At 41.6% G+C, this 19,784-nt stretch overlaps 1 protein-coding gene across 2 annotated transcripts in view; it reads right to left on the bottom strand.

Annotated features, from left to right (window-relative positions):
* Positions 1–19,784, bottom strand: part of Pcyt1b (phosphate cytidylyltransferase 1B, choline) — a 90,164-nt gene that overhangs the window by 64,170 nt on the left and 6,210 nt on the right. Inside the window, exon 1 of one of the 2 annotated variants that reach the window (XM_050126452.1) lies at positions 2,208–2,431. The exons of the other annotated variant lie outside the window; for it this stretch is intronic. Coding sequence (XP_049982409.1) covers positions 2,208–2,324 — 117 coding nt within the window. The 5' untranslated portion in view covers positions 2,325–2,431. Of the gene's footprint in view, positions 1–2,207; positions 2,432–19,784 lie in introns of those variants that run through there. 2 annotated transcript variants of the gene reach the window in all.

The raw sequence follows: 19,784 nt of genomic DNA, 5'->3' as shown, positions 1-19,784 counted from the left end.
TAGTAAGGCGGAGGTGGCGCACACCTTTCATCCCAGCACTTGGGAGGCAGAGGCAGGCGGATCTCTGTGAGTTTGAGACCAGCCTGGTCTTCAAGAGCTAGTGCCAGGACAGCTAGGGCTGTTACACAGTGAAACCCCATCTCGAAAAACAAAAACAACAAACAAGAACATAACAAACTAACTCTACAGTGATCAAAGTTTGTTCCTAAGAAAAAAGAATTTTCATAAAATTTAGTTTAAGCAGGAATTTAAACAATTTCAGCAACCCATGGAAACTTTTTATCAAAGTAGATCAAAACAATTATTTCAACAGCTCAGTTTTGGTACCTGCCTCTCATACCTCTGCTGTGTTTGCATCACACACACCCCACCACCAAAAAGACAGAAGACTCTATCTCCCTTGAAGAGTATGTTCTACAGGAATGAGTTTATACTCTTCGGTAGATCGTTCTGGGCTTAGTACCTAGTGGAGATCCTTCCGTATTTATATTCTCTGAAGGAATTCTCTCAATTCCTTCTTTCTGAAAAAGGGTGGAAGGTGAAGATGTGGCGCCTGAGAGAAGCTGTGGAAAGAGAACGTGGAAAAGCAAACGGAACCTGATTATCTGTGCCCACCTCTCTCAGGCCAGCAAACCATGGAGCAGAGTAGCTTAGAGATGAAAGGGGAAGAAAAGAAGGAGCAGAACTCGTCCTGGATCATGCATTTCTCTCCACTGCCTGCTCTGTTCAAACACAGATGGTTTCAAGTTTGTGTACTGCATTTACTTAAATACATATTTATATGTCTATATAGTATATATATTCTGGGAGATTTTGTAACAGACCTTTAGTGGTCAATTTTTTCGCCAGTGCTAAAGCGTAAATTGTTTAGTGGCTCAGAGGAATCCTTTAGTAAGCAACTTATCATAACAATTTACATGACATAAGTGCACAGATGCTCCAGGAGACATGTCATCCAGGCGCTGGATAAAGAGATACGAAGCTGCTAATACTCAACTACCAAACACATGCTTCACAATATAAAAACTGCTCTGCTTATAGCATCCCGTTTTTCTGCTTTCAGAAAGTTGATCCAAGCCTGCCTTCAAAACCTTATTTAAGGAAATAACACTTTCATAATGGGCTAGCATTGGAAGCTATAAACCCAGATTATGCGGGGGAGGGGGGCTCACAGAAAATTCTACATAAAAAAATATCCTTTTAAAAAACCGTCTCTCTAGTCTCTAGACTCCACAGCCAATAGAAACATTTTACGTTTCACTTGGGGGAATCACTGAAGAAAGGATAACTCCTGTGTGTGTCTTGGATTTGGGGGTTCAAAGAGCAGTTTCCCCAAGTGCTATAGGACTTCAAGCCACAGGAAAGCCACAACCCATTGGACATGTTTTTAATTCCTTGAGGCTACTTTGCTAAAGTGTTTGAGAAGAAACTTCCCCATTTATCTAAGGGATCAGAACCAGTAGCAAAGAAGCTGATCAATGGGGCTGCAGTTACTGAGAAGGAAGCTCGTACCGTTTCCGTACTTTCATTCTTAAAGGCATACAACCCCATTCTAAAGAAATGTAGTGTCTCCAGGTTGCCAGTGCCTGACGAGAAACCTCCAGTACCCTCCGAAAAGGTTCACGCTTCATTTTAAATGCAAATTATTTCTAGATGCATCCTCGATGCACTATTTAGTTTGAAAATATCAAAGGAATAAGGGAGTTGTGCGTCCATGCCATTTTAATTTTTTCCAAAACAGGCATTAGATATAAAAAGAAGAAAAAAGAGAAGAAAGAAAGAAAGAAAAAAACAGTCGAGGAGGACAGATCATTCCCAAGCTAAAATTTAGAACTTCACCAGTCCAAGGTTTGTGAAGAAAAAAAAAAAAACATTTTAAAAACTGTACTGTAGAATTTTTGCCTCTAGATGACAATGCACCTACAAGGGGAGAAAAGATCATTCTTTCTCCTCCCCAAACCCCCAAAACACAACATATCCCGAGAAGCCCGTTTCCTACCCAGCCAATACAATAATGCCTTGTAAGCTGAGAACTGTGTCCGGTATAGGAGCTAAGTATAAACAGCTGAGAAGGATTAGGCTGCCGCTCCATTCTCATTTACATGAAAATCCTGTCAGCATCGCTTTTTCCTCGCTGGCTGCGGGCACAGAAGGAACTCTTTTGTGCCATAGCCACGCATTCATTTCCATCCTTTGTCTTTACTTACCAGTCGAGGCTGTGGGCATGTGTGCTCTATTTCCTCCATGGTTTCTGAGGGAGGCTCATTGGAAAGGGATTTTGGGATACCTGTTTCTGACTCAGCATCAGTGGTAAGTACTGGCATGACCAGTGAATGCTCCCTCCAGCTCTACACCCTCTGGGAGTCTCCTCCCAGGCAGAGAATGTTTTCTTTGTCACGTATTTTTCTCTTCCCTACCCATCCCCCTTCTTCTTCCCTTCTTTTTTGTCTTCCCTGGGGGGAAGTAAAAAGGTTACCCCCCCCACTCCACACACACACACACACACACACACCACCCCTTTCTCAGAGAAGCCCAGAGGCAGGGCCTCAGTTTATCACTATAACAACCAGACAGCACTGGAGCGTCTGGTGCGGATACAGTATCCTCATTTGCATGGAGCGCGCTGGTTGGTTACTGTCATCATAGTCCCACTCCACCTGGGAGCGGCCCGGGCCCATTGGCTGGCCTGCTGTACCCACACGGGTACCCACGGGGCCTGAACTTGCTTTTGTTTTTTGTATTGAATTCACTTGAGAAGGTCTCTGTCCCTGCCTGGTAAGGACTCCCTGCACTTCCTAGATAAGATAAAGCTGTTTCCTGAGTTGCCCCAAATGCCTCGCTAAAGAGCATAGCTATAAAGGGCCGTGTCTCTGGCATGAGTGTATGATGCAGTTGTAGTCAGAATATTTGCTAAATAGGAGTCACTCTGAAGACAGCCCTTTTAAAGCCCCAAGCCCCAAACCACTGGGCCAATTGGCAGCTGCCTCTGAGAGCTTCTCGGGGAATTCACCCAGGGCACCTGAGTGTTCACCTTTTGGACTGCATTAAACAGGAACGCTGGCAGACGCCTAAAGCCTGTCGTAATGGTGGGGTCTCTACCTGGGGCTGCTACAAGAGGAACTTTGAAGGAGGTAGCTTGTCTTTGACAGCCTGCCTCCCAGGTCTGACTGCCCTTTCTTCCTCCCTCAGCCTCTCTCTTTGCCTCTTAGTCTTACTGTCGTTCGTTCTTCAGTGAACTTACCCGGCATCCCTATAGGATAGGACCTATGCTCTCATTTTATCAGTTTCAAGCCCCTTTTCCTAGGCACCCTGGTCTCCTCCAAGTGCTTATGGCAATCCGAGACAAACCGCAGAATGATGTGCCTTAGTGTTTACATTGTCCTAGAGCATCAGTTGAAGAGGAGCGTGCTGAAGACACACGTTCAAAGGACAGAACTTGCAAAGCTATTTGTTCTAGCGAATGGCCGTGTTTTAATATTAGTAAGAAATAAAATCACTAGTTTTTATTAAGCCCAGATGCAGTGCCAAGTACTTAACTTAGATCTTCCTTAATCTTCATAAGAACCCAAAGCAGATCCTATTATTATCCCCACTTTATAAGTAAGGAAATTGCAACTTAGAGTAATTGCTTAAGGTCTCAGAGTTCATAAGCAATGGAGCTGACGTCTGAAGAATGCAGAGTGGGGAGCAGAGATGTAGCAAGTACAGCAGAAAGGGAACTAAGGAAGACTCCACTTAGCACAAATCTTATGCTTCGAAATCTTTCATTTTTGTCTCTAACCATGATTTTTAGCCAAGTGTGGTCCTAGACCAGCAGTGATAACATCACAGTCACCACCAGGGAATGTTTGAGAAATGAAAATTATTAGTCCCATGACAGATCCAAAACCAAATTTTGTAGGTTTGAGATGTGGCCTGCACTTGCATTTTTAATGAACTTCTTGGTAATTGTGACAACACCAGGTATAGGGACCATAATTTGAGAAACAGTACTTCAAAGGGTGGAATAAAAGTAGCCAGTGCTCAGGAGGCAGAAGCAGGTGGATCTCTGTGAGTTTGAGGCCAGCCTGGTCTACAGGGTGAGTTCCAGGACAGCCAGGGTTGTTACACAGAGAAACCCTGTCTCAAAACAAAACATACAACAGCATACAAACAAAAGTCTTTTTCAAGAATTGAGGAGGATCAAATGGGTACATTATCATCCTCCATGAATTCAAATGTGCCCTGCTAATGTAAAGAGACACTGTTTTTATTACTCCTCAAATAACAAAGAGCTAGCCTTAAAAGAAGAAAAATAGATACTACAGCAGAGTATTACTTAAATTGACTGTTAAGAACCTGTTAATCTAAGCTGGTGAGGTGGTGCTCACCTTCAATCCAGCCCTCGGGAGGCAGAGACAGGCAGATCTGTGAATTTGGTCTATAGAGTGAGTTCCAGGACAGCTAGAGCTACACAGAGAAACCCTGTCTCAAAAAATCCAACCAAAACAAAACAAAAACCTGGCCATTTAAGTCAGGAATACATCACTTGATAGTATATTACCTGTGCTTAAGAGAATTCTAGGGGCTAGAAAGATGGCTCAGTGGTTAAGATAACATACAGCTGCTTTTGCAGAGGACGTGAGTTCAGTTGTCAGCACCTACACTGGACACCTCACAACCACATGTAAGTCCAGCTCCAAGGAGATCCGATGCCTCTGGCCTTAGCAAGCACTGTCCTTCACATACATACACCCCTCCCCTCCTCAGATATATGTATACACAAACATTTAAAACTAGCCCGAGGAGAAGAGAACTCTAGCTATGTGAAAAGCCCAGCAACTATTGAGTCATCTCAAAAGGGGTCTTTTCCTTCCGATTCTACCTGCCCTTCTAGAAGCACAAACTCCTCAAGCTACAGGTTTCATTCTACTGAGGTGATCAGTGTGTAAGAAGCAAACCCTGAACTGTATTTTAAAATAGAAATTGCTTTATGTAGTGAACTCACAAATAAAAACATCATACAACTAGATTAAAGTAGCCACTCAAACAGCTGGTCCCAAACTCTGTACATCTCAGTGAATTTCTATATGGTTAGAACAGTCACTCTGAAACCCTGGAGCTTCAGTTAGGCTTTTACGCTTTCCTTTTGATTTAAAAGCCCCTTTCCAACTACGGTGGATGACGTGAGAATACCATCATCATTCTTACTCTTGACAATATTTTCCATCTGGATTTTTTTTTTTTTTTGCCTAAGGGAAGTGATTCTCAAAGTGCTGTCTCCTGAGGAGCAGTCACAAAAATACTGACTACTTGTCAGACGCTCTCACCCATCTCAGAATGAAGGAGAAACAGGTAGTGGAGGCCAGGAATCTGGCTTTTTACCAGAAACCCTTAGTTTAGTAGGTATTAGCTAAAGTTTGTGGGCATTGAGCTACAGTCACATGTTCGCACTGGAAAGCACCTAACTCCCAGGGCATTCTGGGTCACTGAGATGCCAATTTGGTTCTTAACTGATTCTTGAATTCCCTCTCTAGAATAGGAGGCTCACCATAGGGTAGGAAGTTTGCTTGCTCTGATGTCTAGCTGGTTCCTGAAGCCCTCTTTTTCCAGAGCCTGGATCATAGCCTTGTACTCCGAGCCTTTTCTGTCTCAAGATTGGCAGATACCCTTCCCTCTCCTGTATTTTTCCTGTCCCAGCAAACCAAAGGCTGCCTCTCTACAAGATGCGGTCTTCGTTGAGTAACCCGTATCAGACTCTTATCCATCCTTAGGTCTTGAACCTGGCAGCTCAGGCTTCTAGTTGCCCTGGGAGTCAACTGTATAACCATGGCCATGACGACTCGTCCTATCCCAGCCTATTTTTGGCTTTTTCCAAACCCTTTCCCTGCAGCTGATATCACAGCCGTGGGCCACCATAAGCGGCTACATTACCCTTGTAATTGGGGCAAGTAACATTACCCTCCTTCTAAAAGGCATCAAGAGCTAGGAGTGAGGCAGGACTGGTTAGCACACGTGCAACTAGAAAAACATGTGGATCTCAATGCAAAGAAATAAGAAAGCTAAAGTAAGGGGGAAGAGTGTGACTTTCTATCTGTAATTACCAGAGGCAGAGGACGCGAACCGGAGCAGCTTATTAGAAACCTCCCCCTGAGGCACATCTAGATTTTATAAGCTCTCCCTCTCTGGGTTGAGTTTCATTTGAGTCACATCCCCAGGTGTCCCTCTGTGGCTCAAGGTGAGGGTTAAACCCTGACAGTCTAGAGAAAACCAACCACATTAAGTAATGAAATTCATGCACAAATCCTTTTTATCCACTCCAGGAGAGTGCTGGTAATAAACACGCTCCACAATGGGGAGCATCTCATGCTTTTTGGAGTGCTTCCCCTCATTAGATGATATCATTGGAGCGCAAACTTGATTGTTGAAAAGTTTCAAATGATTCAGACTGATTAGGTGACTTACCCAGCAATTACATAGGAAATGATAAAAGTCCCAATTAACATTCTTGTCCACTAAGCGATACCGGTTCACTGTTCAGTAGAAACCTGATTTACTTTGTCAACAAAATCCTTGGGTGGTTCCGGTATATCTCTTCATCCATTATATCCTTTATTCCTCTTCTACTGAAGTCATGAGACATGAAACACTCTTCACTTTGATGCATATAGTTCATTTCAAATATGTACGCCCATGGATCTGAACTTATTGTGGTGCTCGCGTTTACTCATGATAGAAAAATCAAACATTTTTTGTTAAGAGCAAGGTTCATACAAGACCATGATCCATAAAGGCCACTGGGGGGGTGGGGATGTAACAGAACTTCGAAACATATTTTTTAAAGAAAAAAATTCAAGAAGATAGCATTAAAATGCTTGTTTTCTTCTTAAAATGTATTTTCTACTTTTCTCAACTCCAATAGTAACCAAGAAAGAGTTAGCCTTCACTCATTTAACCAAAATATCCTGATTCTGAGTGCAGTTTTGTGATACTAAGGAGCAACTACATAAACCCCAAACCTACTGTATAATCAAAATGTGGCTAACTAACTCTGATCTAACATCTAGTCTCTGAAAGAAACAGGCTGGCTCAGTAGGTAAAGGCACTGCCAAACCTGCTAACCCGAGTTCACCTGTGGGTCTCACATGGTACAAGGAAAGAACAAGTCCCTCATGTTGTCCTCTGACTTCCACACACATGCTGTGGCATGTAAGTGACAGATGGAAACATGTGCACATACACACACAAACACATACATCTCATAAGTAAATGTAATTAAAAACCTTTTTAAAAAGCCCAAATATTGAGCCGGGCGGTGGTGGTGCACACCTTTAATCCCAGCACTCGGAGGCAGAGGCAGGTGGATCTTTGTGAGTTCCAGATCAGCCTGGTCTACAGAGCTAGTTCCAGGACAGGCTCCAAAGCCACAGAGAAACCCTGTCTCGAAAAACCAAAAAAAAAAAAAAAAAAAAAGCCCAAATATTTGACACCAAAGGGGACAGAGAATAATGGCTGTACCTGTGTTTGAGAAAGTCTTGAAAAGAAATACATTTTTTTTCTCAAAATACAATGCAATTCTCTAAATACTGATGATTAAACTCCCTAGACGTATGATATATTTTGTTTTGCTATTGTACACCAGATATAACGGGGATTTGGGTCAGAAATTAGAGTTGCCATTAGCTGTAAAAAGAAATCATTCTTACTGACATTAGCAGCTGTGTAGTCAGTAAAGAATTATTGTTGCTATCACTTGGTGGTATTTATAAACACTTTTCTATTCTAAGTGCTTTACAATCACTTATTGTCTAATTAATATCTAATCATCTGTTTACAAGTAATAATCACACATGTAGTGCAGTTTAATCAAAACTCCAAGTGCTGCCGCCATCACACTCAGAATGTTGTGTAAATTTTGGTCCCTCCCTCATGGGATTTGAGTCTAACATGACTGAAACACTTAATATTATAGAGAAAAATGAGTAAAAATTCCCCACTTGGATTTGCGCATATTTTAAAGGTAAAACTAGGTAAGGCTTTTGCATACTAAATTCACTGACTGGATGTCAGTAGATGTCTTAGTTAGAGTTTCTATTGCTGTTAAGAGACTCCATGACCACAGCAACTCATATAAAGGAAAATATTTTAATTGGGTGGCTTGCTTTCAGTTCAGGGTTCAGTCCATTAGCATCATGATGGGACATGGTGGCATGCAGGCAGACATGGTGCTGGAGAAGTACCTGAGAGTTCTATATTTTTCAAGCAATAGGAAATGATCTGAGACATTAGGAAGTATCTTGAGCACATATGAGACCTCAAAGCCTGCCACACTTCCTCCAACAAGGCCTCACCTACTCCAACAAGGCCACACTTCCTAATAGTGTCACTCCCTTTCAGGGGCATCTTCTTTCAAACCTCCACAGTAGACAAGTAAAACTCTAGTTTTCTACACATAATAATTTAATTTCATGAATCTATGAAATTTTTGTTTGCTTAACGCAAGATATTAAATGGTAGGTGTGGCATGATAAATAAAAGCTCAGAGACTGATACTGGGGTTCAACCTGAAGACCCCAAAACCAAAGCAGCCAGCCACTGGCTCTTAACTAGACCTCAGTCTAAAAATGACCATCCTGCCTCCAGAAATCTCAGAATGAGACTATGACTAGGAGCTGTTTCCTCCCGTTTTTTTTTTCAATTCCTGTCTTTTTATTTATTCATACACTGCAGGCCAGAAGAGGGCACCAGACCTCATTATAGATGGTTGTGAGCCACCATGTGGTTGCCTGGAATTGAACTCAGGACCTTTGGAAGATCAGGCAATGCTCTTAACCACTGAGCCATCTCTCCAGCCCTCCTCCCAATTTATAATCCTCTCTAGGGCTGGGATTAAAGGCATGCACCATTGGGAATAAAGGGATGCACTGTCTGTTTTCTATAGGAACTAGTGTGGCTACTGGGATTAATGGTGTGTGTTACCACTGCCTGGCTGTAAGGCTGGCTGGTGTGCCTGTTTTACTCTCCCAATCTCTAGGCAAGCTTTATTTATTAAAATATAATTGACATGCCACTACAGGGAGTTTCAATAATTGTACAACACCAGAGCGCAAGTTATTGCAACCACTAGTAACAGTCACAGTGATTTTAGTGAGAATCAAATCTACCAAGAGTGGGCGAAGGGAATTCAACCAGGTTGTAGTCTGGACAAAGTGACAACTGGTGTGATCGCCTGCCAGTCTTCATTATTTACTTTAAACGGTGTACTCCTGTCTCCCTTCAGTATCACCCCAAGTTATTCTATATGCCGTCATGGGAACCATGAAAGGATCAGAGTACATGAATGGTATGGATAGTAATCTATTGTTTCCCATTCTAGTGATTTTTCTCGTAAGTAGAAATGTTAAGTCAGAGTGCTTGCCTTCTCAATGCTTTTGACTTGTGTTTTTGATACTGTTATCAAATTATACCCCAAATGTTTGATCACATTTCATTTCTTAAACAGCTGTCTTTCTTGTTTAGAATCTGCCATAATCAGTTTTATTATTATTTTTTTGTTTTTGTTTTTACAAGACAGGGTTTCTCTGTGTGAAGTCCTGGCCATTCAGGAACTCATTGTGTGGACCAGGCTGACTGCAAATCCAAAGATCCACCTGCCTCTGCTTCCCAAGTGCTGGGATTAAAGTTGTGCACCACCACCTCCAGCCATCTATTCTTTCTTTAAAAAAAAAAGAAGAATGATGTGGGAGGGTCTTCTGCTTTGTGTTGATTTCATTGGTTAATAAAGAAACTGCCTTGGCCATTTGATAGGCCAGCCCTTAGATGGGTGGAGTAAACAGAACAGAATGCTGGGAGGAAGAAGGAAGTGAGGCAGAAGAAGGATGGAGCCAGCTGCCAGGTCAGACATGTTGAATCTTTCCTGGTAAGGCACCACCTCGTGGTGCTACACAGGTTATTAGAAATGGGTTAGTCAAGATGTGAGAGTTAGACAATAAGAGGCTAAGAAATGGACAAAGCAGTGTTTAAATGAATACAGTTTGTATGTTGTTATTTTGGGGCATAAGCTAGCCAGGCGGCTGGAGCTAGGCGGCAGGAACACAGCCCGCTGCTCCTTCTACAGAAGAAGAAGACAGGGTCATACTGTGCAGTTCAAGTATGAACTTACTATCTTACAAATAACCTGACTCTACTACTTGAGATTTGGTGTTACAGATGTGCATTACAGACTCAGTTTCCCAATACTGCAGCATATACCATAGAGTCCCAAGGGTTTTCCCAGGAGTTATCCAAGTATGACACAAATAAGTCTTACAAGCAATAAGCTATCAGGACAAGATGCCAGGATAGATGCATTCATTTATAAGTATATTGTTGTTATGGTCCTGGGATTTATACTAACAGATTTTTAAATGACCTGGTTTCCAATGTGACTGTCTCACAAAATCTGACTCAAAATCTTAGAATGCCCACACAGAGTGTGTTGAATTTTCTGTTAGTTTTCTATAACTGTCATAACAATTTATCACAGAGTTAATGGGTTTAAATATACAAATTTATTATCTCAAAGTTCTGGACCAAAGTAAAAAAACTGAAGTGAGCCTTCCCATATGGAAAACCATTGTGGCCACATGAATGCATTTCTGGAAGCTCGAAGGAATAATCTGGTTCCTTGACGGTCTGCCTTCTACATGGTGCTCACATTTCTTGGCCTGCTTTCTTCCATGGGCAAGGCAGCAATCATATCTCTTGAGCCTCTGTGTCAATAATCTCATCTTCTAAATCTCTGGCTGCCTCCTTTCACTTAGAAGGACTTTGGGGATGTCCTTGGGTCATCTGGATAATTCAGAGCTACTCTGCCCATCTTGAGATCTTAACTTACATCTGCAGAGTAGGGTAATGTAGACTCAGCTTCTGAGGACTAGAGCAGGCATCTTTGGGAGGCTGTTGTCCTCTCATTCTGCCTGCTGCACATTCCTTAGTGGGAGCCTGACCTGATACCGCATATTGAGATAGAAGAATACACAGCTTGTAGTTTCAATACCTAGTAATTATGAGACTGTACTCCGTGTCAGGCGCAAGACTATGCCCAGTTTGCAGATAACAAGTAGCACTTGGAGACATTAAATGATTTTCCCAGGGTCTCAGAACTTGTGCAAACCTGAGTTTGAAGTTCAGGGCTGTGGCACTTCAAAGCCTCTGTTCACTGCACGCGGCTTCAGCGTCTCAGTGTTTGCAATGCTCTGATCAGTTTGCTCTCTTTGGATAGCCTTTGTATTGAAAGCTTTTCATTTGGTTTAGATGACATTTAATGATACAAATTAGCCAGATAAAAGCTTTTAGGAAGCCCCATATATCTCCTATTTTACTCAATCAAAAGATATTATTGTAGACCATCATTAAGAAACACACATTGAAGATGATACCCTGACTGGGGGGTGCAGTTCAGTCTCAATGGTACAGCACTTGAGTGTGTACTAGCCTCTAAGCTCTAGCTACAGCCAGGAAAGGAAAAGTGCCCTCATATCCCCTGTAAGTCTCTCAGAAAGTGACATTGCCATCACCACAACACGAGTTACTCTGCACTGTGAGCTGAAATGGATTCATTAGGTCCTCTTCTCTGTGAGTGGTGTGTAAATCTCCAAAATATAACTGACACTAGCAAAAAATTATCTTTCCCCAGCCCGACTAGTATACTAAATGCCCTGTTTTTGTTTGGTTTGGTTTGGGTTTGGGTTATTGTTTTGGTTTTTCAATATAAGGTTGTTCTGCATCTAGCTGTCCTGGAACTCGCTCAGTAGACCAGGCTAGCCTCATACTCACAGAGATCTGACTGCCTCTGCCTCCTGAGTGCTGGGGTTAAAGGCGTGCACCACCACTGCCTACCAAATGCCCTATTCTTTTTTTATTTTATTAAGAATCTTTTAATAAATCTTTTCTCATTTTACATAGTTTTCCCCATTCCCACTCTCTCCCCTCCTCCTGCTTTCCTTATCTTACCCCCCCCACTCCACCACCCACTCCTCAGAAAGGGTAAGGTTTCCCATGGAGAGTCAACAAAGTCTGACACTTCACTTTGAGGCAAGACCAAGCCCTCCTCCACAATATCTAGGCTGAGCAAGGTCTCCCTCCAAAGAGAAAGTGCTCCTAGTTGCCAGGTCAAGCACTAGGGATAAATCCTGGTCCCACTGCCAGTGACCCCACAGACTGTCCAAGCCTGAAATAATTACACGGAAACTGTATTTTTTTAAACACTGCTTGGTCCATTAGCTCTAGCCTCTTACTGGCTAGCTCTCACATCTAGATTAACCCATTTCTAATAATCTGTGTACCACCACGAGATGGTAGCTTACCAGTAAGATCCTAACCTGCGTCTGCCATGGAGAGGAGAATCATGGCGACTGCCTGACTCGGCTTTCTTTCTCCCAGAGTTCTGTTCAGTCTACTCCGCCTACCTAATTTTCTGTCCTATTAAAGGGCCAAGGCAGTCTCTTTATTTAACCAGTGAAATTAACACAAAACAGAAGACTCTTCCCCCATCACACATCCTTTCCAACATAATCTATCATTGGTGTTTTTGATCTTAGCCATTCTGACTGGTATAAGATGGCATCTCAGAGTCATTTTGATTTGCATTTTCCTGATGGCTAAGGATATTGAGCAATTCCTTAAGTGTCTTTTGAGAATTTAGGTCTGTACCTCTCTTTTTATTGTATTATTTGGTAATTTGATGTCTAATTTCTTGAGTTCTTTATATATTTTGGAGATCAGTTCTCTGCCTGATGTTGGGTTAGTGAAGATCTTTTCCTATTCAGTAGGCTGCTGTGGCCTTTGCCTTACAGAAGTTTCTCAGTTTCAGGAGGTACCAGTTAATAATTGTTGCTCTCAGTGTTTGTGCTACTGGTGTTATATTTAGGAAGTGGTATCCTTTGCTCATGCATTCAAGGCTACTTCCCACTTTTTTATCAGTGAGGTTCAGTGTGGCTGGAGTTATGGTGAGGTATTTGATCCATTTGGACTTAAGTTTTATGCATGAGGATAGATATGGATCTATTTGCATTCTTCTACACTTTGACTTCCAGTTATTCCAGCACCATTTGTTGAAGATGCTTTCTTTTTTCCATTGCATAATTTTAGCATCTTTGTCAAAACTCAGGTGTTCATACATATGTGGGTCAATATCAGGGTCTTCCATTTCAAGTGCTGGAATAGAGGCATGACCCACCATTGCCTACCAAATGCCCTGTTCTTACAAAAAAAGAGCCTAACACTTCAAGGTTTTAAGTTCATTCCTAAATAAAGCTTTGCATAATCTTTGTTTCACTCCCTAAGGTTCTTATAATATTCTTAATTGTCAACTTGACTACATCTGGAATCAAACTAAAACCCAAATGGCTGGGCACACCTGTGAGGGAATTTCCCTTAATTAAATCATTTGTAGTGGGCAAACCCACTTCTAATATGTATCTTTTAGGTGAGAAGACACCAGCTCTTTTGAGGTAGAGAGATCCTTTTTTTCTTTTTTTCAGATAGGGTTTCTCTGTGAAACTTAGCTGTTCTTGGTTGTCCTAGAACTCAATCTATAGACCAGCCTGGCCTTGCAGTCACAGAGATCTGCCTGCCTCTGCCTCCCAAATGCTGGGATTAAAGGCATGTGTCACCATGACTGGGAAAATTCATTTTTAATCAGGGCTACACCTTCTGCAGGCAGCCTATATAAGGAACATGTGAGAAGAACACTTGCTGTCTCTTTGCCTGCTTGCTCTTGCTCTCCCTAGCAAGTTCGTAGCTTCATTGGTATCAGAGCTTACTTCTGGATTCTGGCATATACTAAACACCAGCTGAGACATCCAGCCTCATGGATTGAACAACTGCTGTATTCTTAGACCATCTCATTTTAGACAATGGCTATTGTTGGACTAGTTGGACCATAACCCATAAGCCATTCTAATAAATACTCTCTCTCTCTCTCTCTCTCTCTCTCTCTCTCTCTCTATATATATATATATATATATTCATGTTGATCTACAATGGTGTTGCTGAACCCCTGTGAACTTGGGCAAAATTACAACATATGTGTATATATATACACATATGTATATACAATGAATATATATTCATTATATAAGTTATGCTCCTCTAGAAAACCCTGATTAATACAGTTCTCAATCTTGATTATAAAGAGAATTACTTGGAGAGTTTTCAATGATACAGAGGCTTGTTTTTATTTATTTATTTTTGAGACAGGTTTCTCTGTAGCTTTGGAGCCTGTCCTGGAACTATCTCTTGTAGATCAGACTGGCCCCGAACTCACAGAAATCCACCTGTCTCTGCCTCCCAAGTGCTGGGATTAAAGGCATGTGCCACCACTGCCTGGCTCTAAGGCTTGGTTTTTATGCCCTAGAGATTCTGGTCTAATATACTTGGAGCATAATATCTGGCAATCAGACAGGGCAATAGACAACTGTATCTCCATACTTGGAAAGCTAAGGCGAGAGGGTTGCTGCAAGTTCAGGTGTAGTCTGGCCTATGCTGTGATTTCCAAGCCAGCTTGGGCTATAGAACAAGACTCTTTTCAAAACAAAACAAGCATGGATTTACACACTTTTTACACTTATTTTGTGTGTGTGTGTACTCACATATGCTTGTGTCACCATGCATACATGGATGTGACAACTTGTGGGAGTTGGTTCTCTCCTTCCACCAGAAGGGTTTCTGGAACTGAATTCAGGTTTTACTCAGGTTGGCAGTCTTAATGGCAAGTACTTTTACCCTCTGAGCCTTAACCCCAACCGTTAAATTTTTTCCCCATGAATCCTCATTGTGTTTGCTTCATGAGAAAATAGCTATTATTATTTGTGTTTCCAAAAGTTTTCTATATAAAAAGTTTTAATAGGCACCAAAACAATAATTTAAACACATAACCTACTAAAGCTATTAGGAGGAGCTATGTAAAATAACTCTCTAATCATGAGTAGAGTAACTGTATGCAAGCCAGTGGTCTTCTGCAGAAGCCCATCCTTGCTATAAGCATTTTTTCATATATTTTATTTATTTATTTATTATGTTTACAATATTCTGTCTGTGTGTATGCCTGCAGGCCAGAAGAGGGCACCAGACCCCATTACAGATGGTTGTGAGCCACTATGTGGTTGCTGGGAATTGAACTCAGGACCTTTGGAAGAGCAGGCAATGCTCTTAACCTCTGAGCCATTTCTCCCACCCAGCTATAAGCATTTTTTTCTTGAGTAAGTAAATAAGTGAGAATGGGATAAACATAATGTCAAAGAAGAGTAATCTTTTATTCCTGCAAAATAATAAATTGAATAAATTCACTATCATTCAGCCATAGGAACTCACAAGGAAGAAAACCTACCATTGTTTTCTACACTTTAGGAATGAAATTTCCATCATGGCAACTCATCAAGGTGACTCATGAAAGTCAGAGATTCTAATTCAGTGGACCCATCAATTTGAATTTTGTCCAGGTTCACATGTGTTCAGCAACACTGTTGTAAGCAATGATGAAAATATAGTAAGTACAGAGACTCGGGAGGTAAACCTGCAGATAATGATGCTCGTGAGTATCATATATCAATCCTTTTTAAAATGATAGAAAATGGAAAAAGAACTTAGGATCCAACTTGAAGAGACATCTGCTAGCCAAGATAGAAAAGTCAAACAACAATAAGAAAGAGCATTGTGACGGATTGAAGCCTACCAAATCAGTTTAAGTCCGCAAGTTCATAGTAATGTCTCAAGAAAAGAAAGGGCACCAAACAGCTGCGGTTGTCAGTCACCATATTTGTCTGGTGTGATGGTGCAGCTCTGTGACCCCATCACTTGGGAGATAGACAAAAGGATTAAGAGTTCAGAGTTATCCTCAACTACCTACTGTGTTTTCATCCAGCCTGGGCTTATGTGAGACCCTGTCTCAGAAACAAAAAATGAAACAAAACCACCAAAACCTTCACTTGTCTGAACTGAAGTGCTGGATATTTTGAAACTTGGGAGCTAGAGAAAGAATCAAGTGTTTTGTCTTTTGTTATGAACCTTTTCTATCCTAACTGTTCCTCTGAGTCATCAAATAGGGAGGAGGAGTCATCAAATAGGGAGGAGGAGTCATCAAATAGGAAGAAGGAGTCATCAAATAGGGAGGAGGAGTCATCAAATAGGAAGGAGGAGTCATCAAATAGTAAGGAGGAGTCATCAAATAGGGAGGAGGAGTCATCAAATAGGGAGGAGGAGTCATCAAATAGGAATCAGCTTAAGATGACTGCTGAAGAAAGTAGCGAACTTGCTCTGCTTCCTCGCCTGCAATGAATGATTAAATCTAGGCATTAAGCACTAACTATGGGTAATACGACAGAGAGACAACCTCAGCTACTCTGTGCTTCAGAACCACAGACAAAATAGTCCTCCAAGGGAACAGAACCTGACTTTGAACCACACCTCTTGTTCTCAGAGCAATTTACAGGAAACACGGAGGGGATAAGCAAGTATGTTAACACCACAGGGACGCAGTCAGCTAAGCCCAGATTGTAGGAAACGCTGCAGAATAAGCTTTGCTTCTTCAGCCAAACGATGGCAAGAAATCCATTGATTACATCGAGTGCATAAAATTGCAACCAATGTAGAGCACAGTCTTAGAATTTAAAATTCAAAACCCTAAAAAAATGATGCGTATGTTTCCACTAGAAATTGTACTAATTTCTGGATGGTATGAAGCCTTTGTTACCTTTTTAGTTGTGACAATGGCATTGTGCTTTTGCTTTCAAAACTATTTTAGAAATACATAGTGAAGAAGGAGAAATCTAAACTGAAGTGTTTGCACTTGTATAATGTTTGGATGTGAGAAGTGGATTGAACTCTACATCTGTTGTTTTCAACTGGGTGAAGTTTTGCCACTAAAAAACTTTTAGTGATGTCAAGAGGCATATTTTGTTTTTGTCAACTTGGAGTTTAGTGCTACAAGTACCTATGGAGGGAAGGTACAGATGCTGATGGACATCCTACAATGTACAGAGAAGTTGTCCTCCACTAGACGGTGCAGACCTTGGATCCCACAGAGGCTTGAGGTGCAGTGTATAAGAATGTTGGAGAAGACCTGGCAATCTTCCTAGCCAGGAGATTGGGAGACCTGTGAGGAACTGCCTTCACACTCTCTCCCTCTGGGATCCTTATTCCTTTTTAAACCATCTTCTGTCGCCAGGTAGTGTCTAAACACTTCTTCCCTTCTTTTGGACACTGGGCTTTCTGTTTTGTTTCTCTCAGTATAGAGCCTCAGAAGCAAAAACACATAGTTTCAATCTTCACTGGGCTTCTCAGCAATGGGAATCAGATTATCTGGCCCATTTTGCTGCAGCATGTTCCTTTCTCCTGTGGGAAACAAGGGCTGTGGGGAGTTAGTGACTCCCGTTCTTTGTTTTGCTGACTGTGTCGCTGATAAACTCTCTGAATGTAAAAGTTGCTTATTGCATTTTTATCAGTCAAGTCAGCCAAACCTTGGCCTAGCTTTTTTTTTTTTTTTTTTTTTTTTTTTGTGGTGCACATGTTCATGACAAGTATCCCACCCGGAACATCAATAATAGAGAGGTTGAGAATCCCCTAAATGAGCAGGACAGGCTATGAGTTGATCGTACTGAAGCAAGACAGGGAGCACATGCGTATTAAAAATGGGAACGGACAGCGTTCTCTAAATGTGCATAAGTTTGAAACTTTTCTTGAACAAAAATATATTCTTAATTTTTTTTAATTTAAAGAAAAAGATAAATACTTGGGGTGGGAGAAACGGCTCAGTGGTTATAAGTAGTGCCTGCTCTTCCAGAGGACCCTGATTTGGTTCCCAACGCCCACGTGGCCGTGTACATCTGCATGTGACACTCACTCCAGGAGATCCAACGCCGTCTTCTGTCCTCTGCAGCACCGGGCCAGAGTGTATATTCATATATGTAGTCACTCACACATACACATAAAATAAAAGCAAATTGTAAAAAAGAAAAATACTGGTCCCTTGGCTTTATTAGGTCTCTGACATTCTAAATGCATATATCCAGGCAATACGTATACATGTGCAAGAGCTGCCGCCAGGCTTTCTACTAAGTTCCAAAATGTCTGTTCTTGAGCATATCTCTTAACCGCTGGAAATTTCAGTTGCATCGAGATGAAATGAGGTTGGCAACGCCTCTGAGGGGCTTGTGGCAATTAGTGGGAGGCTGAGTATTTAGCTGAGTGCCTTCTGTGAACACCTTACTAGAGCTACTTGTTCTTTCTGTCTGGTGCTCCCCAGTGCAGAAATACAAAGAACCCTTTCATGTGTCTGGATGAGTGTTTTTGACCCAGTCCAGTTCTTTTCAAATGGCTCCATGGAAAGTCTAGGTGACCCTGTTATGAAGTGTTTTGTTTTGGGCCTCGAGAACAGCAAACTCTCTAAGGACCCAGGGGATGGAGTGTGGGAAGGGAGGTAGTAATTACTTCAACAGGTGATGCATTGCCAGTTTTGCCCTAGGAGGGACATTTAACAGTTTCAAGGGACAGTTGGAGTTGTCACAGCTTGATGAAGAGGGAGTCTACTGGTTTTTAATGGTCTGAGGCCTGGGATCTTTTGAAGCATCCTGTGACGCACAGCCATTCCTTGCAATACAGAATTATCTGGCCTCACTTAGCTGTAGCAACAACAAAGAGAAAGCCTAGGTTACGGTGACTGAAATTCTTTGATGAAGCTTTTCCTTAGTACCTAACTTTGCCTTTCTTTGTTCTTTTTGCCCAACATGAGCAGGTTAGCAGAGGCATGCTCAGGAGAGCTCATTCCAAATGTGATTACTGTAGCTTGGTGGCCCTAAATTGTTATCATGTCTTTGTGAAAAAAGAATCTGAGTGCTGTTCGGATTCCGTTGCCTTTGAGTTTCAAATTACCAAGTTCCGAGCGTACACTGCCTGCCTTCTTAATTAATAAACTGCGAGAGCAGGGCAGCTCTTCATTAACTAGTGGCAAGGATGCTCTTTTCCTGACAGCTCTGCAGTCTTTGTCTTTGCCAGTGGGGAGAATTCGGATGAACATATTCATCACCACAAGGATTGTATTTCTTTTGTTTAGATAACCCATTTCAGTCAGGAGTAGTGGTGCACACTTATAATCCTAGCACTCAGGAGGCTGAGTCAGGAGGCTTGCCATTAGTTCAAGGCCAGCCTGGGATATAGAGCAAGGACTTGTCTTTGGGGAAAAAATGTAATCTCCATTTAGATGCTGGCTGCCTACCATGGTCACTATTAAATTATATATCATTATTATATTATATATAATATATGTGATATATTATATACCATTATATATCATGTGCCCTCCATCCCTTTTTATAGTCAAGAAGCTTGAAGTTAAGGTCTATAATACTATATGCCCAGAAAGAAAGAGGTTAAATATGTATTCAACTCACAAACAGCGTAGCCTTAAATGTGAACTGTGTCTTTAAAAATGGGTCTTTGCAGGCTGGAGAGATGGCTCAGCAGTTAAGAACACTGGTTGCTCTTCCAGAGATCCTGAGTTTAATTCCAAGCAACGACATGGTGGCTCACAACCATCTATAGTGGGATCTGATACCCTCTTCTGGCATAAAGGCATGTACATATAGATAGGGCACTCGTATACATAAAATAAATAAATAAATCTAAAAAATGTGTCTTTGCATTTCCTAAGTACTTATCACAAAGGACATAGGTCCTCAGTATACAGTAGACCCGAAGAGTCAGCCACACACACACACAAAAATTTTCCTGTCTGGTTACTAGCCTTTTTTTTTTTTTTTTTTTTTTTT

The sequence above is a fragment of the Alexandromys fortis genome, unplaced genomic scaffold (assembly GCF_014885135.2).
Source record: "Alexandromys fortis isolate MF-2015 unplaced genomic scaffold, M_Fortis_MF-2015_v1.1 scaffold_256, whole genome shotgun sequence".
Taxonomy (NCBI): domain Eukaryota; kingdom Metazoa; phylum Chordata; class Mammalia; order Rodentia; family Cricetidae; genus Alexandromys; species Alexandromys fortis.
The sequence above is the reverse complement of the archived record's forward strand: the minus strand, read 5'-3'. Positions and strand labels throughout refer to the sequence as shown.